Source organism: Centropristis striata, chromosome 20 (assembly GCF_030273125.1).
Source record: "Centropristis striata isolate RG_2023a ecotype Rhode Island chromosome 20, C.striata_1.0, whole genome shotgun sequence".
Taxonomy (NCBI): domain Eukaryota; kingdom Metazoa; phylum Chordata; class Actinopteri; order Perciformes; family Serranidae; genus Centropristis; species Centropristis striata.
This window is the reverse complement of record NC_081536.1, coordinates 13,550,352-13,577,681: the sequence shown is the minus strand read 5'-3', so window position 1 is coordinate 13,577,681 and position 27,330 is coordinate 13,550,352. Positions and strand designations below refer to the sequence as shown.

At 38.3% G+C, this 27,330-nt stretch overlaps 3 protein-coding genes across 4 annotated transcripts in view; 2 read left to right on the top strand and 1 right to left on the bottom strand.

Annotated features, from left to right (window-relative positions):
- Nucleotides 1–1,473: 1,473 nt before the first annotated feature.
- Nucleotides 1,474–11,994, top strand: slc25a16 (solute carrier family 25 member 16). The gene is made up of 11 exons (XM_059359694.1): nucleotides 1,474–1,494; nucleotides 1,599–1,800; nucleotides 2,541–2,672; nucleotides 3,438–3,530; nucleotides 3,615–3,748; nucleotides 3,987–4,050; nucleotides 6,056–6,177; nucleotides 7,066–7,132; nucleotides 7,241–7,403; nucleotides 7,521–7,589; nucleotides 9,476–11,994. The coding sequence occupies exons 3-11, from the start codon at nucleotides 2,573–2,575 to the stop codon at nucleotides 9,630–9,632; spliced, it is 969 nt and encodes a 322-aa protein (XP_059215677.1). The 5' UTR covers nucleotides 1,474–1,494; nucleotides 1,599–1,800; nucleotides 2,541–2,572; the 3' UTR covers nucleotides 9,633–11,994.
- Nucleotides 11,995–12,812: 818 nt separating this feature from the next.
- On the top strand, nucleotides 12,813–22,183 carry alox5a (arachidonate 5-lipoxygenase a). Its single transcript, XM_059359470.1, has 14 exons — nucleotides 12,813–13,375; nucleotides 15,714–15,912; nucleotides 16,025–16,106; nucleotides 16,186–16,308; nucleotides 17,150–17,256; nucleotides 17,340–17,512; nucleotides 17,601–17,747; nucleotides 17,838–18,041; nucleotides 18,118–18,204; nucleotides 19,249–19,427; nucleotides 19,651–19,772; nucleotides 20,119–20,219; nucleotides 21,474–21,644; nucleotides 21,854–22,183. The coding sequence occupies exons 1-14, from the start codon at nucleotides 13,226–13,228 to the stop codon at nucleotides 22,031–22,033; spliced, it is 2,025 nt and encodes a 674-aa protein (XP_059215453.1). The 5' UTR covers nucleotides 12,813–13,225; the 3' UTR covers nucleotides 22,034–22,183.
- Nucleotides 22,184–23,156: 973 nt separating this feature from the next.
- marchf8 (membrane-associated ring finger (C3HC4) 8) overlaps nucleotides 23,157–27,330 on the bottom strand; it is an 80,160-nt gene continuing 75,986 nt past the window's right edge. For both annotated transcript variants that reach the window (XM_059359070.1, XM_059359071.1), the window contains one exon: nucleotides 23,157–27,255. In XM_059359070.1, coding sequence (XP_059215053.1) covers nucleotides 26,951–27,255 — 305 coding nt within the window. In that variant the 3' untranslated portion in view covers nucleotides 23,157–26,950. The remainder of the gene's footprint in view (nucleotides 27,256–27,330) is intronic.

The following is a 27,330-nucleotide window of genomic DNA, read 5'->3' as shown; positions in this document are numbered from 1 at the left end:
CGCACGCGCGGTTCTTGCGCATGCGCAATGTCCAGAAAGAGCGCGCATGCGCAGGATTGCCCAAAGCCGCGCATGCGCAGAAGCGCAGAAAGAGCGCGCGTGCGCAGAACGCAGAAGAGCCGCGCATGCGCAGAAGCGAAGCAGCCCGCGCATGCGCAGAAGCGCAGAAAAGCCGCACATGCGCAGAAGCAAAAAATAATAATAAAAAAACATAAAAACATAAAAAAAAAATAATAATAATAATAATAAATAAAATAAATAAGATAAATGTATATAAAATAAAATAAAATTAATTTTTTTTTTAATTTAAAAATTTAAAAAATTTTAAAAAACAAAAAACAAAAAAATTAAAACATTTAAGAAAATAAAGAAAAAAAAATAAAGAAGTAAAAAAGAGAGTGGTGGAAGAAGTGTTCAGATCCTTTACTTCAGTAAAAGTACTAATACCACACTGTGAAATGACTCCACTCCGCTCATTTTAACTACCTAATAAACTTTTAAGTGGTTTAATTTATAAAAATGGGTAATCATTTTAAATGTATCATGTTTTTCATTTTAAATCTTGACCTGAAAAGTTACTAAAGCTGTCAGCTAAATGTAGAGGAATAAAAAGTACAATATATGTCTCAAAATGTAGTGGAGTAGAAGTATAAAGTTACATAAAATGTACATAAAAGTACCTCAAAATTTTACTTTAAGTCCAGTACTTGAGTAAATGTACATAGTTACTTTCCACCATTGCTACCAGCCTCTTCCAACGTATACATGTCAGTTAAGAGTCCTCCTTCAGAAACTTATTGTCAATGCCCTCCTGAGGATAATCCTTTAAGGTTTTATTGATCGGCCCCTAGGTGGCACTGTGGTGGCAGTCTAATTTCATATTTGGTACCGTGGCCACACTATAACATTTAAGGCAATGAAATTCATAGGGGTGGTATAGACTGGCCCCTGTAACGCACACACCCCGACGGCAGCATGCCCTGACATGCATGTACTGCGAGGGCCCGTTCAGTACTGCTTGCAGTCCTAGTTATTATTATTATTATTATTATTATTATTCATGTACTGTATTCATGTATTCTTTTTTGCTCATTTTCAACAAACAGACGAAACAGTTAAAAAAAACAATCCCTCCCAAGAATACAACATCCTCCCCAAAAAGAAAACAATTATATAAACTCAGTATTAAAATAGAAGCGAATAAAAACCCCAGAAAATTCAATTCATTAATTAAAAAAAAGAAATATACACACACACACGCACACACACACACACACACACACACACACACACAAAGTTTTTTAAAAAAACAGTAAATTTTTCTTTTAATATTCTGATTTTATGTCTTTTATATTTATTGCATTGGCTATTTTTTTTTTATTGATAAGCTTAATTTTTGTATATTATCCTTTTATTAATAAATACATAAAAGTGTCGCCCCTATGTCTCCCCTTCAAGACGTCATCCTGCGTCATTAACGTGCGCCTGTTTTAGGTCAGATGCCGTCAGTCGTTAACGGGCAAAGGACACCAATGTGGCAACACGGATGTTTAAAGTGCTTCAGCTTCAGTTATTAACACATTTGTGCCAATTTTCAGCTGAAAAGGTGAACGAAGAGCTTTTCGGTGCGGTACCGCTCGGGGTCCATGTTACCGGTACAATTTAACGGCCAGGATTATCCGGACGAAGAAACGTTATCAGGGAAACTCAGCCAGGGAGAAGCAAGATTTGTTGAAGAGATTTCATCGAGCCAACCTTCCAGTTTGCTGTTTCCGGGGCTCTCATAGTTTTAATTGTTTTGTGAGTATCACCCAGGGGTGCCCTCGTCTGTTAGCTAGCTAAATCTACCGTTACCTGCTTGTTGTTATCAGCCACTCTGAAGTAATTAAAAACACTGACAGTCTGGTTTATCCACAGAGATATTTCACAGGATCATGATACATTTATCCTTTATAACTGTACTGGACTATGGCCATGTTATATTCATCGTCACCCTGTTAAAATAATCGCCTAACTCATTTTTTTCAAGTTTTGCAGGAAACACAAAAAACTTCACCAAAAGTGTAACATGTGACATTTATTGATAATTTCACTCAAAAAGGATGTAACAAAGGATGGCTATTGGCATAGTAATAACACTGTGTGTAAATTATGTAACTTAAGAGAAATAAAAGACTACATAAGAGTCACACAAGCCTGTCAGAAACATGACATGACAAGTATCATGAGCATTAATGTTACTTCAAAGTGTCATTAATGTTCCTGACATTCATCTGGCTGTAAATGTTTTGATTGACACATTTTGTCCCTTTTGATCCCTAAAGGTTGATAATTGATGCTAAATATTTTGTGATTCATTTTCTTACTAATTATGTGATTATTGTCATGTGTGTTATGTCTGAAACCCCATTCATTGTGCTGCTGCATGTCTCTTGTAAAGTATATCCTTAATCTCAATTAGACTTCTCCTGGTTAAATTAAGGTTATAATAATAATTTAAAAATGCTCATAATAACATCACTATTTCTGTATGTTTACAGCCATGGGTGTGTCAGATTCCTGAGCAGGGAGGATGACCTCTGAGGCTGTGGTCTCTCCTGCCTCTCCTGCCATCAGCAGCAGCACCCCTGCCAATAGGGACTACCACTTTCTGCGCTCCTTTGTAGCAGGAGGTAGGGTCTCACACATCAGTTTGTACTGTGTTTGGACTTATTTTGTGACCGAGAAACTGTTGCACCTTTAAACAGGTTGCTTCATCTAAACTTTCATCGCAACTCTGGAGATGACACTGATCTCTGACCTCCCTGTGGAGCTTTGCAAAGCAAAAATAGAGTTCTTTTTCAGTCTTGACTTCACATACTTGGTAAACATACCAACACATGTGCAATCCATTACAATTTCATTTGAGAATATGGGTGCTTTGTTCACACATACTCAGTCCCTTTAGGCTTACTCTTAAAACTTATGCAAACTTATACTTTTAGCACAAAAGCACAGCCAACATGTGATGCTGGATTGCAATAAATTATCATATTTGGAAGACAGGCACAAGCTGGATAGAAACACATTTTTAGTTTTTACAGTGTTTCATTCCAACATTTTACTGGTATCACAGAAAAGACAGTTAAGTAAGGTTCAGTGTTGCTTGTGGCTCTTCCTCTATTTTATTTTGAAACAAATGTTGCACTTGAAAGTCTAAGGGGTTGACGATTCTACTTGTTCTGTTTTTCTCTGACTGTTAGGTACTTTTATGACACCCAGGACTTATAAGTCCATGTTGAATTATTGAACTGCTCATCTTTCTTTATACGAGTGGCCTGTTTAATTGCCAGATTCACTAAGGATACATTTGCAACATCACCAACTGTTTTGCTGTAATAACATTAAAAGTTACATATTTAAATAATAAATGATTCTCTGTTTCTGTTTTTATTTAGGTGTTGCAGGATGTTGTGCCAAGACGACCATTGCTCCTTTGGACAGAGTCAAGATTCTTCTTCAAGCCCAGAACTCCCATTACAAACATCTGGGTAAAAACAACAGCAGCCAAACATTAAAGGCCAATTGGTGTTCTTTGTTTTCACACAAGTGAATCTTTGAATCTGTCTTTGCAGGAGTGTTTTCTACTATCAGAGCTGTGCCAAAGAAAGAAGGCTACCGCGGCTTGTACAAGGGTAATGGGGCAATGATGGTCAGGATATTTCCTTATGGAGCCATCCAGTTCATGGCCTTCGACAAGTATAAAAAGGTGCAGTGATGGCAGTAATTTAGTGTGGAATGACAATTTCAAAGGGCAATGTAATAAAAACTGGGTGATGGTAAAACCGATGATAGCAGTTGTCTAAATGAAATGTGATAGGCTTCTACTTTATGTGTTTTTGCTATAATGACATTTTGCTTTAGGTGACGTAAAACAATGACATTTCTGTGTGTAGCTTTTTACGGGTGACACTGACACTGTTGACCTTTGTTTTCTCCCGTTACAGCTGTTAAGCAAACAGGCTGGGATCTCTGGACACATCCACCGCCTCATGGCAGGATCTATGGCAGGTAATTCATCTTTCTCACTGATAAGAATGAACTTTTCAGTCAGATATCCTGTACTGTACTGTACTGTACTGGCATGCACATTGCCCCTCTAACTTTTTCTTTTAATGTAACTTTCTCACAATAAGACAAATACTGCTTCGCTATGTTTCAAGGGCGCGCCACCCCTTTTGTTATTGTGTGTTAATATATTTCCAATTCTGGCTTTCCTGCATCAAGACATAATCTTTGGGCCTGTTTACATGACAACGCTCTTGGGTGACAACGAAAGAATATTTTATCAGATGTGCCTTTCGTTTACATGGCAATGGCATTTTTGGGTTGAAAATGCAAAAGTTTTCGGTGTGTACGCGTTTACGTAACATCCATGAGCAGTCCAGGCAAACGTCAACAAACATGTCGGACTATTTCCATCAGTCAGACATTCAAGTTGCCCTAGCAGCTCTGAGAACTATCCAGAAGTAGGGGTGGGCGATATGGCCCTAAAAGATTATCACGATATTTCAGAGTATTATCGCGATAACGATATTCTTGACGATATCAAAAATACTGAAAAATATATAGAAAATTATTTTGTAGTCCATATAAATAAATAAAAATTGTACAACAAAATAAAAATCAATCATAAATCTAAATGTAGTGTAAATTGCAAATCTCAACAGTTGCCAAATACAAAAAAAATTACTTACTTGAGTATTGGCGAATAATAATAAAAAATAACCTTCTAGGGGGTCTTGGGGCCCCCTGGGAGAAAATTTTGTACATTTTATAGTACAATGTGATCAATCTTGTCCACTTTGAGAGCTAAATGTGAGCAAACACCTCACAAACACATCATTGCCTATTTTAATTAATTATTGTAAAGGAGAATAAAGGTTCTTCTATGTTTTATTTAAGGCATCTTATTTTGACAGTCTTCTTGTAATTTCTGTGGTGGATTCTGTGCTCTTATTTTGAAAGCTGCATTTGTGAAGCGACAGGAACTAATAGTAGCTTTTTGTGATTAAAACGACTTTAATTGTTAGCTAATGTTAGCTCGCGGCTAACGAACGGCACAATGCAACAGTGTGTTTGGACCGTTTGGACCTCTGACAGGACAGGTTGACAGTATTTAGATCGGCTCACGCACACGCAGACGCACAGAGAGAGAGAGGGGACGGGACTGATACATTACAGACAGGTAGGTGCTTGTTTTGAAGCGCAGTGGGAGGGCAGCTCGGTATATTCAGTGCGTGTGTGTGAATGCGTGCGCATGTCTCGGAGGAGGACTGAGAGGTGGGTCGGGGTTTAGACTGACTGACGGGTGACAGACACTGCTGAGCAGAGACACAACGCAAAATAACTATGTTATGAATAGTGTAGATATACTTTCAGTAGCTTGAAATGTGACGTTAGAGCAGCACAAGAGACTGGCGGGCCGCCAAGGTCTAGGTAATTAATAGGAAATCCTTACGCCACTTTGTCAAGAAGTAGGGCATGTTGCCAATATCGTGATATGCATTTTTTTTTTACCCATAAAAAAAATATACCGGTATTATCGTGAACGATACGATATGGCACACCCCTATCCAGAAGTCATTTCATCAGTTAAGCAGAATTGGATAATATAGCAGAACAGAGAAGGCACATTACTTATCAGGGGCAATTTTTTCAATTTCTATTCTATTCTTTTTCATGTTACTAGGAAGTGTCTACACATGCACAAGCTCTTGGTGGTGTTGTGTGGCAGTGCCACACAGTACCACCTAGCCACCTGGCATACATACATGGAATTTTACAGACATTTGCGTCACAGTATGCATGCAGAAAAAAAAAGCTCTCGTCTAAACATGGAATAAAAGGTGAGAACACAATGCCACTTTTCCGTTTTCTGTCCAGATCGTCTCCATCTAAACAGGGCCTTACAACAGAGGAAGAGGATGCAACTGAGGATAGGTTTTTGCCCCAACACCCAATAACTTCAAGCACTGTGCGTCTAAATTTTTTTTTCGTATGTCTTGTTTTGCAGGAATGACTGCGGTGATATTCACCTACCCTCTGGATGTTGTCCGAGCCAGACTGGCCTTCCAGGTGACAGGAGAGCATCGCTACACTGGAATCATCAATGCCTTCCACACTATCTACCTTAAGGTAGTGTTCAACTTCTCAAACAATGTGATGTTAACTTAATTCATCATGTAAGGGGAAATTTGACATAAACAGGTCCAGATACACACCTGCAAAAACAGGACTAAAACACATGCATTATGTATGGAGAGATACTGGAGCATGCAAGCAACACAGTCTTAAAAAACCATTACAGCCATTAGAATTGCATAAAAAGTTTTTTTTAATCAATGTTGTTCAGGATGTTTTGGGCTTTTTATTATTTTCAATCATTTTGTCTGTTTTCATGCATATGAAATTGGTGGTATTTTTTTATTTAAACCTCAGCTCTGATAATAAGTCTTTAATAAACTGTATAACCAAAATACAGTCACTCTGAACCTTCAGGACAAATATTTCCCCATTGAAACGTATTAATCTTTTTTTATTCCAAGGCCATTACAGCACAAAAATATGCATTCGGGTCCTGGCTTCAGAATTGTAGTTTTTTGCTGTTTTCCACCAGATTTAGTAATTTTCTCAGGATTGTGATGCAATGCATCACAATCAGTGTTGTTGTTGATCATTGACATACACCACTCAGACTGTAAAACAAAACAAAAAACCTAGCATTTATTATTCAGAAAAAAATCAAATTATATGTTTTTTTTCCATTAAAAAAATGTAGCAATATGTGAACAAACAGATATTTAGTGGATATTTGGTAGTTGGGAACAGGACAGAAGTTGTTTTAAATGTTTAGTTCAGTGACAGTGGAAATATGTTTATTAATTTAATTTATTTATGGCAGTTTTTTCAACAAGGACATTTGTGTTCTCTAACAACATTAGAGCAACTTCTTTAAAGTGAGGCACAATATTGTAAACTCTATCTTCCTCTTACAAACAGACTTATTTTTTCTTTTTTGTAAAGGAGGGCGGCGTCCTGGGCTTCTATAGAGGACTCACTCCGACACTTATTGGAATGGCTCCTTATGCAGGTGATAATTGAGACTATTTTGCATAGATTGATACCAGACTTTGTGCAGAACAACCATCATGTAACCAGTATTCTTTGTGTTTGTCTCCTGCCTACTTTTATCCTCCAGGTTTCTCATTCTTCACTTTTGGCACCCTGAAGAGCCTCGGTTTGAAACATTTCCCCGAGCTGCTGGGACGCCCCTCCTCCGACAACCCCGATGTCCTCATTCTGAAAACCCACGTTAACCTGCTCTGCGGGGGGGTCGCCGGTGCCATCGCTCAGACAATATCGTGAGTGCTGTTGGCCGGCAGCCAGTGAGCCTTGAGCTGAGAAAGTGTCTGGAGGTTGTTATTGATTACACTGATAAATTGATGGCTGATGTATCACATCGTGTCTCTTCTCACTAGGTACCCTTTGGATGTGGCGAGGAGAAGAATGCAGTTAGGAGCCGTGCTTCCTGACCATGAGAAATGTGTGTAAGTATCACCAGTGTTCTTACTCTCCATTAGACTAATGGTGAGACAAATCCTTTGCTTGAGGATTTCTTAGTGTTGTTGTGGTCTAATTTCATTTGCAGCGAATCTTATGGATGACCCTTCAAAATAGAAATGAATGAGAAATAATCATAAGGGTGTACGGTGAGAGTAATAATTGATGAAAACCACTTTCACAACATGATGAACTTCATCATGTCATTAGTTATAGGTTAAGTGTTCATCGAGCTACTGGATTAATTGGTACTGAAGAAGTCGTTGGTGTCTAATTCAGGGAGTTCCTTCGGGCAACTTGATCTGCACTTTCTGTAATATGCGCGCCTTAATAAATAATGTCTGATCCCTGTTTTTCTCTACGTCTCCATTTGAATATTAACGGAGGAGTTTCCTCTTTAAACGTTGATTCCACATTTGGTTTTATAAGCAGAGTTTGACGATGAAGTGCGTGCTTACAACCGGAGAGAAAATTCCAGAGGTCAGTGGGCCGTTTACATTAGATAAAACATTAAAGCTCAATACTTCAGGCATCCAGTGAGCTTCATAAAAGCAACTTCAGCAGCATACCGTTCATACCTGTACAAGTTCACAAACACTGCTCATTGATCTTGCATTTTGTTCTGTTCCTTTGAGACGAACACATTCACAGTTCAATCAATACATCACATTTTGTATGCATTAATATGGCTGCTATGCATCAACAGGGTTTAGCTCCCCAAACTGTTAAAATGTGTGATTTAATACTTAGTTATTATAGGCCTCATTACAGAAAATACTAGAGGTGGGAATCAGCAGAGGCCCCACCATACGATTTTATCCTGATACTTGAGTCACAATACAATATTATTGCGATTTTAAGCATTTTGCGATATGGTGAGTATTGGAATACAATATATTACGATTTAACTGTTTAACTGCATTTGTGTCCACAAAATTAAATTTGATCAAGAATTGTTTTGTCAAATAAGAGAAAATTCTCATTCTATTCATCTCACTTCAGTCTTATTATTTCTCCACAGTGAGAGTCAAACCCACAGACCGACCAACAAAGTATTCAGTCAAACTCAACTGAACTGATATCAAACATTTATGGATGACAACAATTGCAGCAATTTCTCAAACTTTCCTCAACTTTAAGCTTTACTGCTCTGAATTTTTTTGAATGAAACATAAAAAAAAGTCTAACTTTGCAGCATTATTTCAAAATCTTCCCTGATGCACATGGTGCCTATAGATTCCTTAGATCATCTAGTTTCATATGATACCAGTACATCTATATTCCTAAAATTGAGCCCAATACAGCCTCCCGGGGGGGGGGGACGAAAATATTGACTGTCCGCCGGCTGTCGGATTGCTAAATATCGATACTTGGCGGCCATGAATCTATATAATGTTGCCACGCAAAATATTGCGATACTAAATACTGAATCGATTTTTCCCCCCACCTCTGGAAAATACCCCTACTGCTTGTCCTATCTTAACTCAAGTTTAAAGATAATAAAACGCCAATCCTCCTTTTCCAGAAGCAATTCCTACACTCACTGTTGTGTCTTATCCTATCTCAGACAGAAATCCTTACTTTAAATATAAAATGAGATTATTGCATCAGTTCTTGCCGTTGTTTGAATTCAGGACAGGTTTTATGACATTCCAGGAATCCTATGATAAGATATGATTTTTTCTTCTAAATGCAGTTTGGAGTTCGTGCATGCAGTTCGTGTTTCTGTAATACCAAAAATCCTAAATGTCAACCTTAACTGAAATCAGATAAAATTTCAGACAGAAGACATTTCTGTCATCAGGCCCCAGCTCAGCATATTTAGGAATTTGACCATACATATAAACGTTTTTTCTGTTTGATTTCTCATCAGATCACTGACCAAGACACTAAAGTATGTGTATAACGAGTACGGGATCAAGAAGGGATTGTACCGAGGCCTTTCTCTCAACTACATCCGCTGCGTCCCCTCCCAGGCTGTGGCCTTCACCACCTATGAGTTCATGAAGCAGACCCTGCATCTCAACTAGTCTTTTCCTGTCCGCTCCAAGTCATTAAGCAGATCGACCTCAGTGCTTCCATCGTAGAGCCAGCTACATCTCACACTCTTATGGGAATCATCGCCTGAAAAAGGAACATAAGAGAGTAAGGCACTCCACGTCTATCCTGTTTCATTCTATCTTCCTGCTGTTGTGAGTCACCGCCTCTAAAGAGAAGATTTACTCAAACGCACGGCATGTGGCTTGAATTTGAGCGAGTCTCTCATCAGTAGATGCAGCAGGTCAGCGGCTCGGTTGGTTGGATGACTCGTGGGGGGACGATGTGCTCTTAACCAACAGCACAACAACCTCCTGTTTGTTTAGAAGCCCCATACACACACATGCTCATAGTCTCACTTCTCATCTTTCTTGTGCAAACAGCTTAAAATGATCAAGTTAGTTAAATTAAATTAGTTTCTTTTCCATAACTTTATGTACAAAGAAGGGAAATAAGTGATATGCATTTTTTTAAAAGTATATCAGCCCTTAACATTTAAATTTAACACATTTTCTTATTGTTTATTACATCTTTCTTTTGTTTGATCGTCTTTTTACCATCTTGGTAATGAGAAGTTTAAGCACTGATGAAATAAGCTGATGATTTGTCATTTTCAGTGTCTTTAAATTGACGGTGCAGGTTTTCGATGCAGTAACTTTAGGAGAAGTTGCTGTTTCTGCGTCTTTGCCTTCTACACAAATCTAAAATCAATACAGTTAAGCTACTGTTTTGTTATTTTAAGATGCAGTTACTGAGGTGGTAAATTATCTTAGTTCACGACAACTCAACATTTTTGTTGCTGAAATGTTGTTTTTTTTATGTTGGTAAATGTGCCCTCATATTTTAGTCTGTAGCTTTTCTCAGCTGTGATCAGAAATGTTTTCTTAGTTTAAGATGTCAGCATTTTGACATAATATGGATGTAGGTGTGACATGTGGGAGGGTCGTGAAAGGACTCAGGAGAAATTTGCACTTCACCACTGTAGCTCTTTTCATTTATTTATTGATTTAATGACCTGTTGCCACTGGGTGGCAGCATTGAATATAAATTTTGTTGTTTACAATCAGAGCTGAACACAACATTCATAAACATTTCATACAAGTCTTAACAAATACAAGTCATGGTAGGATATTTGGATTTTTTATGTTATTTTGCTTAACAATGTCAAGTTGTCAAATAGTTTGTATATTATATGCATATATATTTCAATTACTCTGTAGAGCTACTGAATGACTGTCTTCAATCATTACTGAATGAAATAGTCTTTTAATCACTTTTGAACAAATGTTTATGTGCGCCTCATCAGTTTGTAACCTCCTTTTTTCAGCCTTTTGCCTTCTTCTGCATTGGATGTCTTACTTCACCAGAGTTCATTATTCTGTTGGAGTTATTTTGCACGCTTTCAGTGGATGCTTGTAGATCTCTGGCAGAAAGGGCAGAAAAGTTCCCAAACTTTTTGACTTGTGAGCCCTTTAAATGAAGCTGTGTAAGACCAGTCATCACAGATTTAAAAAAAAAAATCTGTTTCTGATATTTATTAACAGCATTAATTGGCAATTCTGTGTCAAATCAGACATTTAGCACCCCATGTAGCCTGAGTGAAATCAACTCTGTTTCACAACCACATTTTTCTACTACTGCGACGTAAAAATTGACAATCGGGTTCACCAGCATAAGATATATATGTAAAAATATATAAATATCCAAGACGTGATGATCATGCCATGCAATGGCTGAATTAGGGTTTCATCTTTGCAGTATAAGTTGAGGCAACAAGTGATGTTCCCTCTAAATATCCAAAAATTGTTTCCTTTGAATAATTACTGGAGGCCTGAAGAGATTAAATTGCAAAATATTTCACAAAAAGAAAAAGTCCAAACACTCAAACACATACATCAAACGACCACTTTATCCAACTGTACCAGCCTGCCTGAGCTTAAGAGTATAATCACACACACGCACTGGTGATACGTGACAACTGCCATTGAGGAAACAAAATAAAGTTTTCTGTGACATTTCTGCTTTTTATGGTGCCACTCATTCAGCAACAGTACTGCTTGTTTGATTTCAAATACATGATTCATTATATTCTGCTGTTCTTAATAATATTTGCTATGAGAGCGAATGTTCCTGCAGCTCACTGCAACAGATTATTATCTAAGAGAGGGAAGATGTTGCACTGTACTACTTTTTCAAGCTGTTAGATGTGACTGAAAGAAGATGAAAATTACTGAACAATGAAAATGCCATTTTTATTTTGGTCAGTTTTATTTTCTGTGTTTGTATGTGTTCAATTTTGTCTGCTTGCTTTTTATAAGCAGAGTCTGAGTGACATTACATGTTCTTAAAACAGCACGGGCGCTCCTGTCTCTATTTTGTGTGTGAGTGCGAGCTGACTCAGGTGTGTTTTGATTGTTTTGGAGAGATTTTTAAAAACTAAAACTTGTGAAGCAGGTCACAAGTAAATTAGGTCACAGTAATTACAATATCGACTAATCAAGCTTAGTAAAAGTTATCGAGGTTATGTTGTGTTTATATGCATGTTTTGTTTACATCGTAACAGTTTAGCCTACATGATGCAATAATGTTTAAGATGATTTAAGATAATTATAAGACCTGGCTGCAGTGCCTCAGTGTTTTTTCAGTAGAAACTATGATAAGGTAACTGCTCAGCTGCTCTGTTTATCTGACTTTCACTGTGGGTGAGGCTCAGGCAGCTAAAAGCTCTGGCAAATAATTTAATTGACTGTACTTACATTATTATGTTATATTATCATTATACGTTTCATAAAATGGTCTTAAAATAGCAATAATAATATTTTTTTCCTCCATTTATTTCTGGGACAATTTGTCATCTAACAAACAAAATGTGGATGTGGTGACAGCCCTAGCAGGAAAAAGTGAATTTTATTTTCACACTTGAGTTTCACCTGCACACACCGCCTCCTGTTCATGCTAATGTTACAGTTTCAGCTTTAAAACCACAGAGGAACTCTATGAGTCATTTGCATTTATTTCCCTGACTCTGAAATACATTACCCGTTGTTGTCCAGTGTCACATACTGATTTGACTGGTAAATGAGATGTGTAAAAGATGTTTCCACATCAAATTTTAAACCCTGTCATTCTCTTCTTTTTTCTTTTCTTTTCTTTTTTTTTCTTTCTTTTTTTTTTACAAGAATTTACTTTGTTTACTCTGTACGCCCTCCTGTAGTTTGCAGACAAGACAATGGATTTGGTGTTAACTTTCTGACATAAGACACCTTCCCCTGCACTCACATTCATATCTGGGCCACAACCATTATCACTGATAACACATCTGGGAAGAACCGTTGTATTGTATTGTGACTTCATTTGTACTGTGAGGGTGGAGATTTGTATCCTGCACCTCCTTCTTCTGTTTGGTTACACATTTTGTTGTTTGTGCAAGAGAAATGGGGAGAGGTGAACATCAGTGAAAGAGACATTTGAACAAGAAAGGGAAACTTGCCTAATATCCTGAGGCGAACCTTTCTCTGGTCGTGGTAGAATAGTTTTTCTGCAGGTTTCTTCACCTTCAGAGGGCCTTAGGACACGTGTGAGCGCCATGCCTTCATACACGGTGACTGTTTCCACGGGGAGCCAGTGGTTCGCAGGAACGGATGATTATATCTACATCACACTGGTGGGCACGGAGGGATGCAGCGAGAAGACGTTGCTGGACAAAGCTCTGTACAATGACTTTGAGAGGGGGGCGGTAAGTGATTACAGTGAGGACGACTGTGTGACAAATACATGATTCGTTTTAAAAGTCTGATCAAAAGTGAGCCAGCATCAGCACTTGCAGGCAAACACTGGGTGAGGTTGTTTGCATGTTGATACAAAAGAGGAAGAAGTTACAACTGATGGAACCTGAAGTTTATTCTGTTATAAATGCATCAGCAGGAACAAAGAGTTGAAAGAAATGTGCTGCTGTGAACATAAAGCAGACTAATGGAAATATAATATCCTCTACTTAGTGTTCAGACGGCGGGCCGTTAGTGTTTAGCCGTTTTTGTTTTTTTCTGGGGGCCGTAGCGGGTTCAATTTTCAGAATATACTGGAAATACTGGAATCATATCGTCACACTGTTAAAATAATCGCCATCGTCAAGTCATTTTTTGTCAAAATTGTTTTTTTTTTGTTTTTTTGTTTTTGTTTGCCTAAATCATCTCCTCATGACGCCGGCCACATATGGTAAAATCACCCACATCCTCAGTTGATCAGATCATGTGATTTTACCCCTTTAAGATAATGGCCTATGTCAAGTGTGTGACTTAAGTGGATTTATTATGCCTAAGTCAAAATAAAATGTGTCTTAGACAATTTTTTGAACATGCCTTTGTGACTTAAGCAAGATATGGTAACACTTTATTTTGAAGGTGTCTACATAAGAGTGACATGAGCGTGTCATAAACATGACATGGGATGTGTCATAAACATTAATGACACTTTGAAGTAACATTAATGCTCATGATACTTGTCATGTCATGTTTCTGACAGGCTTGTGTGACTCTTATGTAGACGCCTTCAAAATAAAGTGTTACCAAATCTTGCTTGAGTCACAAAGGCATGTTAAAAAAATTGCCTAATTCATTTATTTCTCTTAAGTTATACAATTTACACACAGTGTTATTACTATGTCAATAGCCATCCTTTGTTACATCATTTTTTAGTGTTTTTTGTGTTTCCTGCAAAACTTGAAAAAACGAGTTAGGCGATTATTTTAACAGGGTTAGGATATGAAACTAAATATCTAAGGAATCTATTGGCACCATGTGCGTCAGGACTCGTCAGGACCCGTCAGGACATATCGTGTCGAATGTCAAATCACTTTGTAAACCTCTGTTTTTAAAAGGTGCTATATAAATACAGTTATTATTATTATTATGATGATGATGATGATGATTATTATTATTATTATTATTATTATTATTATTATACTGATGCCCCTTTATGATCTACATAATCAAACAACAGGAAGACTGGTTATGTCTATATAGTTATTCTTAATGCCTGTACCCAGTGATGAGACAAACCTTCAACCTGCAAACCAGAAATTTAAGTCGAAAAAATAAATTTTTATTGAGTTAAATAATATTTTATTACAACAAAATATAAGGTGCTAATGTCACATATATGTTAGACTTAAAACTTCTTCTGCGTTATCATGGGTTTGTATTATCATTATAAGTGATATAAAATGGTCTTAAAATCTCAAAAATAATATTTGATCAAATTTGATAAGTGCATGTCCACTTAGCCTGGCTAACGTCCACTAACATCACAAAGGCAAACAGATAATTTTAAAATACACATTAAATCCATTTTTTACATGTGTAAATCTACATGTGCTGTATTGTGTGCTTTAACCCACATGTGTCCTGATGTCCTATTGTCCTAAGCCTACATGTGACTATGTGTGAATTTATGTGAACTGTTGTTTCATATTATAACCTGTAAAATCCATGTTCTGTACCAAAAAAAAACATGTATTTACATACATGTGCTGACATATGAAATGTGAAACCTGATTCAGTAAATCATTCCAGCACATATGATCAGTGGTGGAAGAAGTATTTAGATCCTTTATCTCAGTAAAAGTACTATGGCCACACTGCAGAATGACTCCACTGTTAATAAAAGCCCTCTATTCAAAACTTACTTTAATAAAAGTACAAACGTATAAGCATCAAAATGTACTTAAAGTATCAAAAGTAAAGGTGGTTGTTATGCAGAATGTTTCTACTCAGATTATTATATATATTCCAAATATATTATTGGATTATTATTATTCATGCATTCATGTTAGCAACATTTTAGTTATTAAAGTAGGGCTTATTTTAAGTACCTGTTTTGTAGTAGTGTGTAATGTAGTGGAGTAAAAAGTACAATATTTGCTCCTAAAATGTAGTGGAGTAAAAGTTACACATGGAACATGGAAATACCCAAGTAAAGTAAACCTAAACATTGTACTAAAGTATAGTTCTTCAGGAAATGTACCTAGTTACATTCCACCATTGTATATGATTTATTAACCCCTGACTGAATTGCAGGTGGACTCCTACAACGTGAGGGTTGGGGAGGAACTGGGTGAGATCGTGTTGGTGAAGATTGAGAAGAAGAAGTACTGGGTGCAGGATGACTGGTACTGCAGGTACATCACAGTCAAGACCCCGTCTGGAGAGTATCTGGAGTTCCCCTGCTTCCGCTGGCTGGTGGATGACAAGGAAGTGGTGCTGCGGGATGGAAGAGGTACATCAGTTCATTTTTTTTACTAGTTTGTTTGGCGAAGAGACTGCCTGCCCCCTCTTTATCATCAGTCACAGTGTGCAGTCTGTTCCATCGCTCACTTTGTCTGTTGCAGCACATCTGCCTCAGGATGATAAGACCAGCCTGGTCAAGCAGCACAGACAAAAAGAGCTGGAGATGAGGAGAAAAACCTACAGGCAAGTATATTCTACACATGCAGTGTGTGTGTGTGTGTTATCGGAGGCTGCTCACTAACTTCTCTGCTGTCTTTCACAGATGGAAGGAGTGGCAGCCCGGCTTTCCTATGAGCATAGATGCAAACAGACACAGCGATTTGCCGCGGGACATCCAGTTTGACAGTGAGAAGGGGGTGGACTTTGTACTGAACTACAGTAAGGCGTACGTGCTTCCTCTGACATCCTGCTGTAGTAAAACAGCTTTACAGTAGTTGTGGGGACAGAAGAGAGGGAGTCAGTGGAGCTTTAACCTCTGCTGGCTTTTTTAATGCAAAGATTTCACGGTGCCATGAGCAGATGCGGTTCTATGCTTCTATTTTATGTACTCAGGGTTTCCTGGAAAAACAGAGGCGTCATTGTCTGTTTATCACCATGGTCATTTGCATTGAGCTTGCACGTAGGCAGGAGAGCTGGCACATACACACAATAACACAAAACACATCCAAAACTCAACTGTTGGGCTCATGCAGGAGTTTTGACAAAGATAAGAAAAAAAGATAAACCTTTGAAAATGATATTGATTTGTGGAGTGGAGAAGATGGAAAATTAGTCGTGCAATTTGGCATAGTGAGCTTCAGAGGTGTTGTCAGAAATGCTGCTCCTCTGTGGATAGAAATTATGGAAGTAAATTTGCTTTTAAGGCTGCTTCATGCCGCAAAAATGATCATAACTACACAGTGGCTCCAGAAAGCATTCAAACGTTTTGCACACTTTACTGTGTTGATGTATTTCAAAAAGATAAAAACTGCTAAATCTGCCCTACTCCCAATTATCCAAGTGAAATCATGTTTTTAGAACTGTAAATTTATTTAAAATCAAAAAGTAAGTGCAAGGAGCAAAAGAGTCTGAATACTCTCTGAAGCCACCGTCAATTTATTTTCTAAAACATAGTTACACTGTAGTGTTTAATTGACTTATTATACAAAAATGCATCATACTTTGACGTTTTTAATATGAATATTGCGACGGAGATGATGATGATGATGATGATGATGAATTTCCAGAATAGAGAACCTGTGTGTGAACAACTTCATGCACATGTTCCAGTCCTCCTGGAGCGACTTCAATGACTTTGAGACGATCTTTATGAGAATCAAAAACACAATCTCAGGTAAGCTTAAATAATTATGTTATATTGCTATTATTACATTATCTTGTATATTATTATATATGGTATTGTATTGTATTATCCAGAGTATGTGATGAAACACTGGAAGGAGGACTTCATGTTTGGGTACCAGTTTCTAAACGGATGCAACCCCGTAGTGATCCGAAAGTGCACCAAAATTCCTGACAAGTTTCCCGTCACAAATGAGATGGTTTCTGTCAGCCTGGAGAGGGATCTGACTCTGGAAGAGGAAGTAGAGGTACACATAGTTGTGTCTGTTTCTGTGAAGTCCTGTCTTCTTTAATTTTCCAGCTGACGTAAGATGTGAATTAATGTTCTCTCTCCAGGCAGGTAACATCTACATAGTAGACTACGAGATTTTAGACGGCATCAGTGCAAACGCCACAGACCCGTGCACGCTGCAGTACGTGGCCGCTCCGATCTGTCTGCTCTACAAGAACGCTCAGAACAAGATCCTGCCCATTGCCATACAGGTACAGTCAGCAGCAGCAGGTGTGTGTTATACTGTGATAGAAACATTTCAGTATAAAAGCACTTCTCCCTCGTCCCCTGTCTTTTCCCAGCTTGGACAGACTCCAGGTGAAGACAGCCCCATCTTCCTGCCCACTGATGGTCAGTACGACTGGCTGCTGGCTAAGATCTGGGTCCGCTCGGCTGACTTCCAGCAGCACCAGACCGTCACACACCTGCTGAGGACCCATTTGGTAACAGAGGTGTTTGGTATTGCCATGTACAGACAGCTCCCTGCAGTTCACCCTGTGTATAAGGTACGACTCTGACTCATTAACTGATTGATTCATTCCCTTGACTGACTGATTCATGGATTGATTTTCCCTCTCCCAGCTACTTATCCCACACATTCGTTTTACCATGGCTATCAACACCAAGGCCAGAGAGCAGCTCATCTGTGAGTGTGGCATCTTTGACAAGGTGAGTTTGTAGATACAAAACTCAACTAAGGCTTTATTTTTGAAGTGCAGTTATTTTGGCTTTAATTTGTTAATTCAAAGCAAATGTAAAAGAAAATTAGGTGCTGGAAAATAAAGAAAAAGCCTCCAAAAGGCCAATTCACTTCCTGTAACCATGGTTTGAATACAAAATGGGCTACCAGACGCCCAAGGGCCCAAAGTGTCAGGGCCCCCTGGTCTTTACCTGCATTATGTCATTCAAAGAGACACATGCCTACCAGGAAGAGACTCAATATGACCACAAAAGAGACAAAGAGACACAAAATAACTATATGAAGACACACAACTACCACAAAGAGACACAAAATGACTATAAAAAGACACAAAACTACTACAAAGAGACACAAAATTATTATAAAGAGACACAAAATGACTACAAAGACACAAACCTACCACAAAGAGACACAACATGACTATAAAAAGACACAAAATTATTATAGACACAAAACTACTACAAAGAGACACAAAATGACTATAAAAAGGCAAAATGACTATAAATAAATAAAAAATTACTATAAAGAGACACAAAACTGCTACAAAGAGACACAAAATGACTATAAAAAGTCACAAAATTACTATGAAGAGACACAAAACTGCTACAAAGAGACACAAAAGGACTATAAAAACACACAAAATGACTATAAAGAGACACAAAACTGCCATAAAGAGACACAAAATCACAGAGAGATTTGAAACAACTATATGGAAAACAACAAACGAGGCGAAAGCATCACAAAATCTTTGTCTTGGTTCTACTGCATGTAGGAAACGTGATAAAACCATTTTAATGTTTGTGCCCAACCCCCCCATTCCTCAATCTAAATAATACTTTTTAAAAAAAGTCAAAGTTATATATGAAGACGTATGCATTTTTTTGTGTCCAATAAAGTAATGGACATTCAACAAGAAATATAAAAATAGGACAAAAGAGAAGAAGAAGACTCATTAGCTGCAGGAGTAATGAGTGATGTTTGATGGTGTTGCATCTTCTCCATCCTCTCTCAAGGCAAACGCCACAGGTGGAGGCGGTCACGTCCAGTTGGTTCAGCGGGCTGTTAAGAATCTGACCTACAAGTCTCTGTGCTTCCCTGAGATGATCAAATCCCGCGGCATGGAAGACAAGAACGAGCTGCCCACCTACTTCTACAGAGACGATGGCGAAAAGGTGTGGGAGGCTACCATGAGGTGAGGAACAGCAACTCTTTTTAAGAGTTTTCATAGACAGCACAGATAAATTGTTTGTGTTTGAGGGAGAGAAAACACTAACAAAGGATAAACAGTGTGGGAACATTTCTATCCGTGTGTGTGTGTGTGTGTGTGTGAGAGATAGAGAGAGAGAAAGAGAGAGAAGTTACAGCATTTTTTATTTTCTCTATACATGACAGCTGTCCTGTTCTTTTTCTGGCAGTTTTGTGTCTGATGTGGTGGGTATTTACTACGACAGCGATGAGACGGTGCAGGAAGACGAAGAAATCCAGGCCTTCGTTAAGGATGTGTGCAGCTTCGGTATGCAGGACTTCGATCACTGTGGTGGGTTTAATTTTTCTTTTAGAAGTGCAACAACAATAAAAATGCAGCAACCAACCAATATGTAAAGTTTCTTTATCCAAGGAGAGCAGCAGCTCACTCAACCTTCAATATTTTTATTGGTGTGGGGTTTTCTGGAGGAGACAGGTACGCCAGGGAACTGACAGCATTACAAATTCAAATCTGCTCTGTCATAGATGAATGGTTTGAGGGTGAAGACAGGAAGCCACAGGAGCCTTGCTGTGCTTTAGTGCTGTAATATTCTTCCTGCATTTCCCCATTACCTGCATTGTGCAAGGATCTGTGCAAGGTTTCTTTGTGAAGGTTTGTCAATTGTGTCTGTACACAGAGTTTCCCAAGTCCCTGAAGACACGAGAGGCGCTGATCGAGTATCTGACCGTCGCTGTGTTCAGTGCTTCAGCTCAACATGCAGCCGTCAATTTTGGACAGGTGAGGAACAGACAAACAGGAACCTGACAGTCAATATCTATTATTTACAAGAGTCATTTCCAGTTAGTTATGAAAGTTAAGTAACTGCACAGTTTAACAAATGCTTTGTGTGTTTGCTCACATAAATGATGATGGAGGAAGTACTGTTGTCCTAGACTGGAAGTAGCAGTAACTGAAGTGGAAAGATAACTCTACAGTTAAAAACAAACAGCACTGTAAAAAAATATCATAAAATAAAACAAATAAACGATATTAGTACATTAGTACAGAAAAAAAATACTTATTCAAAATCCTATTTTATAAAAAATACAGAAGTATCAAAAACATCAAAATAACTTCATTTTTTGTGAAATATTGGATTATTGCACGTGTCCATTAAACAATGTGAGAAGTCTACTTCTCCACTCAACTAAAAAGGAGCCCCAAGTGGACCCAGACTGCTGTTTTTACACAGGTTTAATCTTTAACCCCAGATTTCATCTGATGGGGAAGAAGCCTGAGAACTAGTTTCCAACCAAATAATAGAAAATATATATTTGTGGAGAAAACAAACAAAGTGCTCTCACAAAAATCTTTTTATTATTACAAGATTCCTCTTCCATAAAAAAGAAATCTGTATAAAGGCATTTTCAGTGTAAAATCTGTCATTTGACTATATAGCAGTCAGATGAAAGTGGTTGCCTCAGAAATAGTGGAGTAGAAGTATAAAGCAGAAAATAGCCCTCAAAACCTACTTGAGTAAATGTACTGTGTTCATATACTTTATATCTTTGTGTTCATTGTGTAGCATGCAGTGGTGGAATGTCACTAAGTACATTTACTCAAGTACTGTACTTAAGTACAATTTTGAGGTACTTGTACTTTACTTGAGTATTTCCATTTTACGTAACTTTATATTTCTACTCTACTTCATGTAGCTGCCAGCCTAAATGACTTTTCAGGTCGAGATTTAACATAAAAACATGAAAGAGATTAGACTTTTTTTATTGAATCTTAGAACAGTATATTAAGTAATTAAATGAGCCCCATCTTTACAAAACGCTGCTTACATAAAAGCATCAATACAAATAATCTAATAATATATTTAGATTATATAAAACAATCTGAGTGGGTTCATTCTCCTTAACAAGTACTTTTTCTTTTGATACTTTACTTTGAATACAGGACTTTTATTTGTAGTGGAGTACTTTCACAGTGTGGTATTAGTACTATTACTTAAGTAAAGGATCTGAATGATTTTTCCACCACTGGTAGTATGACTGGTGCTCCTGGATCCCCAATGCTCCGTCTACCATGAGGAGGCCCCCGCCCAACAAGAAGGGCCTGGCAGATGTGAACTACATCATCGAGACCCTCCCTGATCGCGGGCGCTCCAGCTGGCACCTGGGGGCCGTCTGGGCCCTCAGCCAGTACCAGGAGGGCGAGGTACATGGAGGGCACTCTGTGTCCACACACACACCAACACACACATAATTATCGCTGAACTCACACACACTTCTCAGTAAAACTGGGTTGTTTTAACAAGCAGCTTGATACAAACTATACATTTGTAATCTTTCCAAGAAGCTTCACTCCAATTCAACATGTGCTTCTCTCCTGGCTGAATGACCCGTCTGCTCTCTCCCCCCCTGCAGCTGTACCTGGGCATGTATCCTGATGAGCACTTCATTGAGAAGCCAGTGAAGGCAGCCATGAAGAAGTTCAGCAAGCAGCTGGCAGAGCTAAGCAGCTCCATCAAGAGGAGGAACGAGGGGAAGCATCTGCCGTACTACAACATGTCCCCAGACAAAATCCCAAACAGTGTCGCTGTCTGAGGTCTAAAATCAGGTCTCTACTTAAAGGAGCAGTGTGGAGTAGAGCTATTGGCAGAAATATAATATCCATAACTATGTTTTATTGGTATATAATCACCTGAAACTAAGAATCGTGTGTTTGTTAGCTTAGAATGAGCCCTTGATATATAGTCATGGAAAAAATTATTAGACCACCCTTGTTTCTTGGTCATTTAATGCCTGGTACAACAAAAGGTACATTTGCTTGGACAAATATAATGATAAAAACAAAAAACAGCTCATAAGAGGTTAATTTAAGAACTGATATCTCCATTTTCCATGGTTTTCTTGATAATTATTTTGGTTATTATCAAGAAAACCATGGAAAATGGCTAGATATCAGCTCTTAAATTAAACTCTTATGAACTGTTTTATTTGTTTTTATCATTATATTTGTCCAAACAAATGTACCTTTAGTTGTACCAGGCATTAAATGAACAAGAAATTGAAGAAAACAATGGTCTGATATTTTTTTCCATGACTGTATACATAGAGTCCAACATGTTGCATTGCCATGTAGCCCAGAACAGACAAACCCAACAATTCAATTAGGCTTACACCTGTTAAAAACCCTCTACTTTGATAGGGCTCACATCCTGCATAATTAGGGGGACACAAGAGAGACAAATGAGTAACACTCCCACACTGTGGTACAACCCTGCATTAATTGTCGCAGCCCATAAATTGTTGCAAAAGCGGTCTAAATCCTGCACACTGCTCCTTTGATATTTTACAAATAGCACACTGATGTTCTGCTGATATCACTGAGCTGTCCAAATATGCTATCAGAAAACTGTGTGATTTTGTATACATTTAAATGCGCAGTGACAAATAAGCCAATTTGCAAACATCAACTTTGCTTCTAATTTTTTTTGTCACTTATGTAGGTGAAAATTAGTTTAATGTCAGTTGGCATTTAAAATGTTTTAATTGGAAGCTGCTGTATGTAATTTCTATTTGCACCTTTTTCAGGAGTGTAAAACTCAAGATATATATATATATATATCTGATAATACTGATAACAGTGATTATTTTGCAACAGTGTCAATTAAAAGCAAAACCATGAAATCAGAACATGTGATTTACACTGAAAAAAAACAAAGCATTAAAAGTAACTTAATTTTTATTTGGTTGTTCTTTTTAATTCTACATACTTTGTTCAATAATGGGAAATTAAACTGAAAACACATCAATATTTCTTTTAAAAACATAAGTACTTTTACCAAATTCTTTACAGTTACTATTCCAAAGTAAATTCACAGACAAACTTGTGGAATGATATCATAAGACAGGGGAACAGTCATATATGTTCAAGTCCAGTCAGTAGTAAACAAACGTAGCTTTATGCAAGTTACACTTTTCCCAGACATGATCAAATGTGAACGACAGACAGACAGAAAAACAAACCTAAAATCCCAGAACAGCCAGGCTGAGAAAGGACATTTCCTTCTCAGCCGATTTGCTGCCCAAATGGATTATAAAATGCAGAAATCAGTTCATGATGCTGGACGAAAGGAAAGAGAATCTGCTCTCAGAGAGGAACATGCCTGCTTGTAAAAACGTCCTAAAGTGGCCTCGAAACTTCATGAAAGGAGCCAGCTCCTATGAGTAGAAAGTTAAAAAAAAAAAAAAGAAGCACAATCCACATCTTAAATCTTCGACCTTACACCTGTCTAAATATTTTTCAATGTTTTTATGTGAAAACCAACTTTTTTAAATGTAATGCTGTGATTAAATGCATGTTTAAAGCAAAATTCATTAAGCAGTTTAAAAAGCGAGACATAAAGGTGGAGCAGCCAAGCTTTGTACAACTCTAATATCTGAAGTGCAAAAAAAGAGTGAAAGTAATGCTCTTGTGTATATGCCTGGGAAAAACAAGTGTCAGTCGCATAAAATTACTAATGAAAGGGTTTTTTTTTTTTTTAAATGAACAAATTGTACTCTGTTTTCTTTTAAAAATAAATACAACACAAAATGAAGAAATAATCATCTTATACCCAGAGGACATCCTGGACATTAAACACCATTACATAACTATAGAATAGAATAACAACAAAAGGGTAATTGCACTTTTTATCTGTCTAATTGCACGGAGCCTCGCGGGTATCCAAGTTTCAGAGAAGCTCCTCTTTACTAGGTCTTAATCCAACTTGACACATAACATCTCCCTCGGCTCATATTATGTATTAAAATTATATTAGACTCCAGATCTCAAGTCACCGTGGGGCTTATACACAAGTATAGTATGAATTGTTGCAAAAAACAAAGCGCAGATTTCATTTATTATTGCTGCTGAGCAGGAATTGTCACATATGTTGTTGGACCATCATCGTTCACAGACAGTACACTGGTATCAAAGACAGGTTTTTTTTAAAAATGTGTGTGTGTGTGTGTGTGTTGCTGGAATGGCTGTGAGGCTCAACATGAGCCTAGCATCGCTGTGCTTCCACGTACACAAAAGCACTTACAATGACTGTAAGCCCCCAAAAACACATCGCCCTGAGAAATCAACTGCTGCCGACGTCACACTGGACCGCCAGCTTCTCACCAGCAGGCGGCGCTGCAGTCAGCTTATCAATGAGACATGATGCATACTGGATGTAAACTCAGTGACCTTATGAAGTTTACCTATACAATGCAACAGCTCTGCCGTAAATTCTACGTTAACATAGCTTATAATGTTTATATTTTATTGACATTGCCAAGAATGCGTCAATTCAATTATACGTTTCTTATTGAGGTTGTAGTTTGCAGTGGTGTTGTGCCGTTTCTATTTTTTTGTCCTCCCTATTTATACACATAAGGGGCAGGATATTGTATTATATTTACGATAATATTAGAAACACCTCAGTACAATGCAGTCTGGTACAACAACACTACTATTATCTCAATGCTAAACATATAATTGAAATAAACATTAAGGGCATCATAACCTTTAAGGCTGAAGACCTGCAATGGATTGTATACAATTATATAGGTGTACCTAATAAATTGGCCACTGAGTGCATCTGTCACAGGCTGCAAATGTATGGATGCATTGCCTTTATTTAAAAAAAAAAAAAAAAAGAAAAAAAAAGGAAATTGATGACCCTAAGTCACTCATAAAAAAAATCATAAATGCTGAGTATTCCAGCTGTGCTTCCTTTAAAAAATGAATAAGAAATTAAAGTGTTGAAACAAATTGTCTCATTTGAGCCAGATGTGAAAAAAACACTCAATCAAATGGGAGGCAACATGCTGGCTGTCTTGTGATTAAACACTAAAATAGACGCTCCACCATGTGAGGAGAGTCTGGCAAGAAGAAACAAGACACTTTCACTGTGAAACTGAGACTTCTGCTCGTCTGGAACGCTCCGTAATGATCCTATGCGTCACAACCAAACATCAGATCTTATACTCTGTGTGAGGATAACAACACTGACGGGATGGATTATAAATTTGCGGGTCCTGAAAGCTTATTTAGAGCAGTCAAATTCAAATGCACACACTTACAGTCTGCCTGCTTTTTAATCAAAACTATCTCTTGAGGGTGAGTGGATGCATTGCTGCACAGTGGGAGGAACCAGCGGACAGACTGAAAAAAGGCAGCTGTGGATTTCTCAGGGCGCATCCCGTGACTAAGTAAACAAATCAACATATTAAAAACTGCACATGGAATATCACACTGTAAATACTGTGTCATTCGCATGATAGAAAAACACGAGTGACGCTGTTTATGCCCAAAGGCTCTCGTAATGTTCTCAAGACACGGAAATTATCTTGCAATTTCCTGTGACCAGTAAAAAATGTTGTTTTTCTTTTTTCTTTATACATTTTCTTTATTTTTTTTAATCATTTTTTAAAAAAAGTTTACATTCTCAAAGCCTTCAGAAAGTTCATATTGGGGTAGAGAAGAAGTCATGTGGCTGGATTTTCCATGATCTGCATTTAGAGCTTTGAGCCTGACGTCATATTCAAAACTCATTTTGTCTATTTTTGACTAAAACACTCAAATGTTTCTTTCAGCATGGTTCCATTTGTTAACCCCCTTTTCCTTTTTTGTCATCCATGGGAGGGTTAACATGTATGTATAGGTGTGTTTGAGGAAATGTCAAATAAAACAGGAGTTCGAATGTGCGCTCCCGAACGTACAACATATACAGTAAGACTTAATTCATATTAAAGAGAAAACAGGAGCAAAAGGAGGGGAGGGGATTTGTTGTGGGAACTAAAAAACAAAAGTGCTTCGATGCATGTCCAGATCAAGGCCTGATCGGATGCAGACCAGCTCGGAGCTGACGGACCGCAGCAACAGAGATGGCAGTAGCTGGAATGTTCCAGAGATCCGATGTGCGGCGCTACATACTGATCCACGGCAGGTTAGCCCACAAGAGGTAAAACCAAAAAAATCTAACAAACCCACAAGCAAAGAAACCACGCATCAGAGACGTTTCCTCTGGAGCCGTTTGTGAGTCTTTTTGTCTCAGTCCTGCTCTCCCAGAGGTGCACAAGTGTGTGTGTGTGTGTGTGTGTGTGTGTGTGTGCATGTGCGTTTGTGTGTGTGTGTGCGTGCATGTGCGTGCGTGTGTGTGTGTGTGTAAAGTGGTATGCTCCAGGCCTCTTCAGACATTTACAGAAGTCAATAAAAACAGTCCGGTCCATGGAAAGGAAAGAGGCGGGAATGTGGATAGAGGGTTCAGGTAGGAGGGAGGGATAGGGTCCAATAGGAAAGAATAAGATAGTCTGTCCGTCTTTGATTTGTGAATATAAGTCGACCAGAAGAGGACAGAGGGACAGTCTGGGATCAGAGGAAGGAAGGGGAGTGTGTGGTCTTTCCTCAGTCACCAATCATTTCCATGACGGCTGCTCTTCACTGTGGGCCTGTTTGTGTGTGTAGCATACAACCAATGGACTGAGTGGTCAGACATGGAGCACCTCCATACTGTAGTCCTCTGTCTCTGTGTACTGGGACGAGTTTGTGTCCGACTGGTTCGGCGCCAGAGCCTCCTTGCTCTCCAGACTGGGCTCCATGAGAGGCGGCTTCTCCAGCGCCAGCTTTTTACATGTGTCTGGACGGTTCTGGACGTATATGACCCGGTTGTAAGCCTTGAGTCTCCTCCATAGATGGATGTAGACTTTGCACTGGACGTACATAAACACCAGTCCACCCGTGAAGCCGATGGCCACCACCACCAGCTTGGTCCAGAAAGGCCATTCCAGGATCCCTGTGGAGCAGAGAGCAGACAAAAAGAAACATGTGCACCAGTCAAACATAGACCAGACTGAACAAAATAACAATG

What these genes read in the sequence shown, in the direction of transcription:
- slc25a16 (XM_059359694.1), top strand. Translation starts at nt 2,573, where the DNA reads ATGACCTCTGAGGCTGTGGTCTCTCCTGCCTCTCCTGCCATCAGCAGC. An exon ending in GCGCTCCTTTGTAGCAGGAG is followed by an intron (nt 2,673 to 3,437) that starts GTAGGGTCTCAC and finishes GTTTTTATTTAG; the next exon opens with GTGTTGCAGGATGTTGTGCC. An exon ending in TGGAATGGCTCCTTATGCAG is followed by an intron (nt 7,133 to 7,240) that starts GTGATAATTGAG and finishes TTTATCCTCCAG; the next exon opens with GTTTCTCATTCTTCACTTTT.
- alox5a (XM_059359470.1), top strand. Translation starts at nt 13,226, where the DNA reads ATGCCTTCATACACGGTGACTGTTTCCACGGGGAGCCAGTGGTTCGCA. An exon ending in GGTGCTGCGGGATGGAAGAG is followed by an intron (nt 15,913 to 16,024) that starts GTACATCAGTTC and finishes TGTCTGTTGCAG; the next exon opens with CACATCTGCCTCAGGATGAT. An exon ending in CAGTTCACCCTGTGTATAAG is followed by an intron (nt 18,042 to 18,117) that starts GTACGACTCTGA and finishes TCCCTCTCCCAG; the next exon opens with CTACTTATCCCACACATTCG.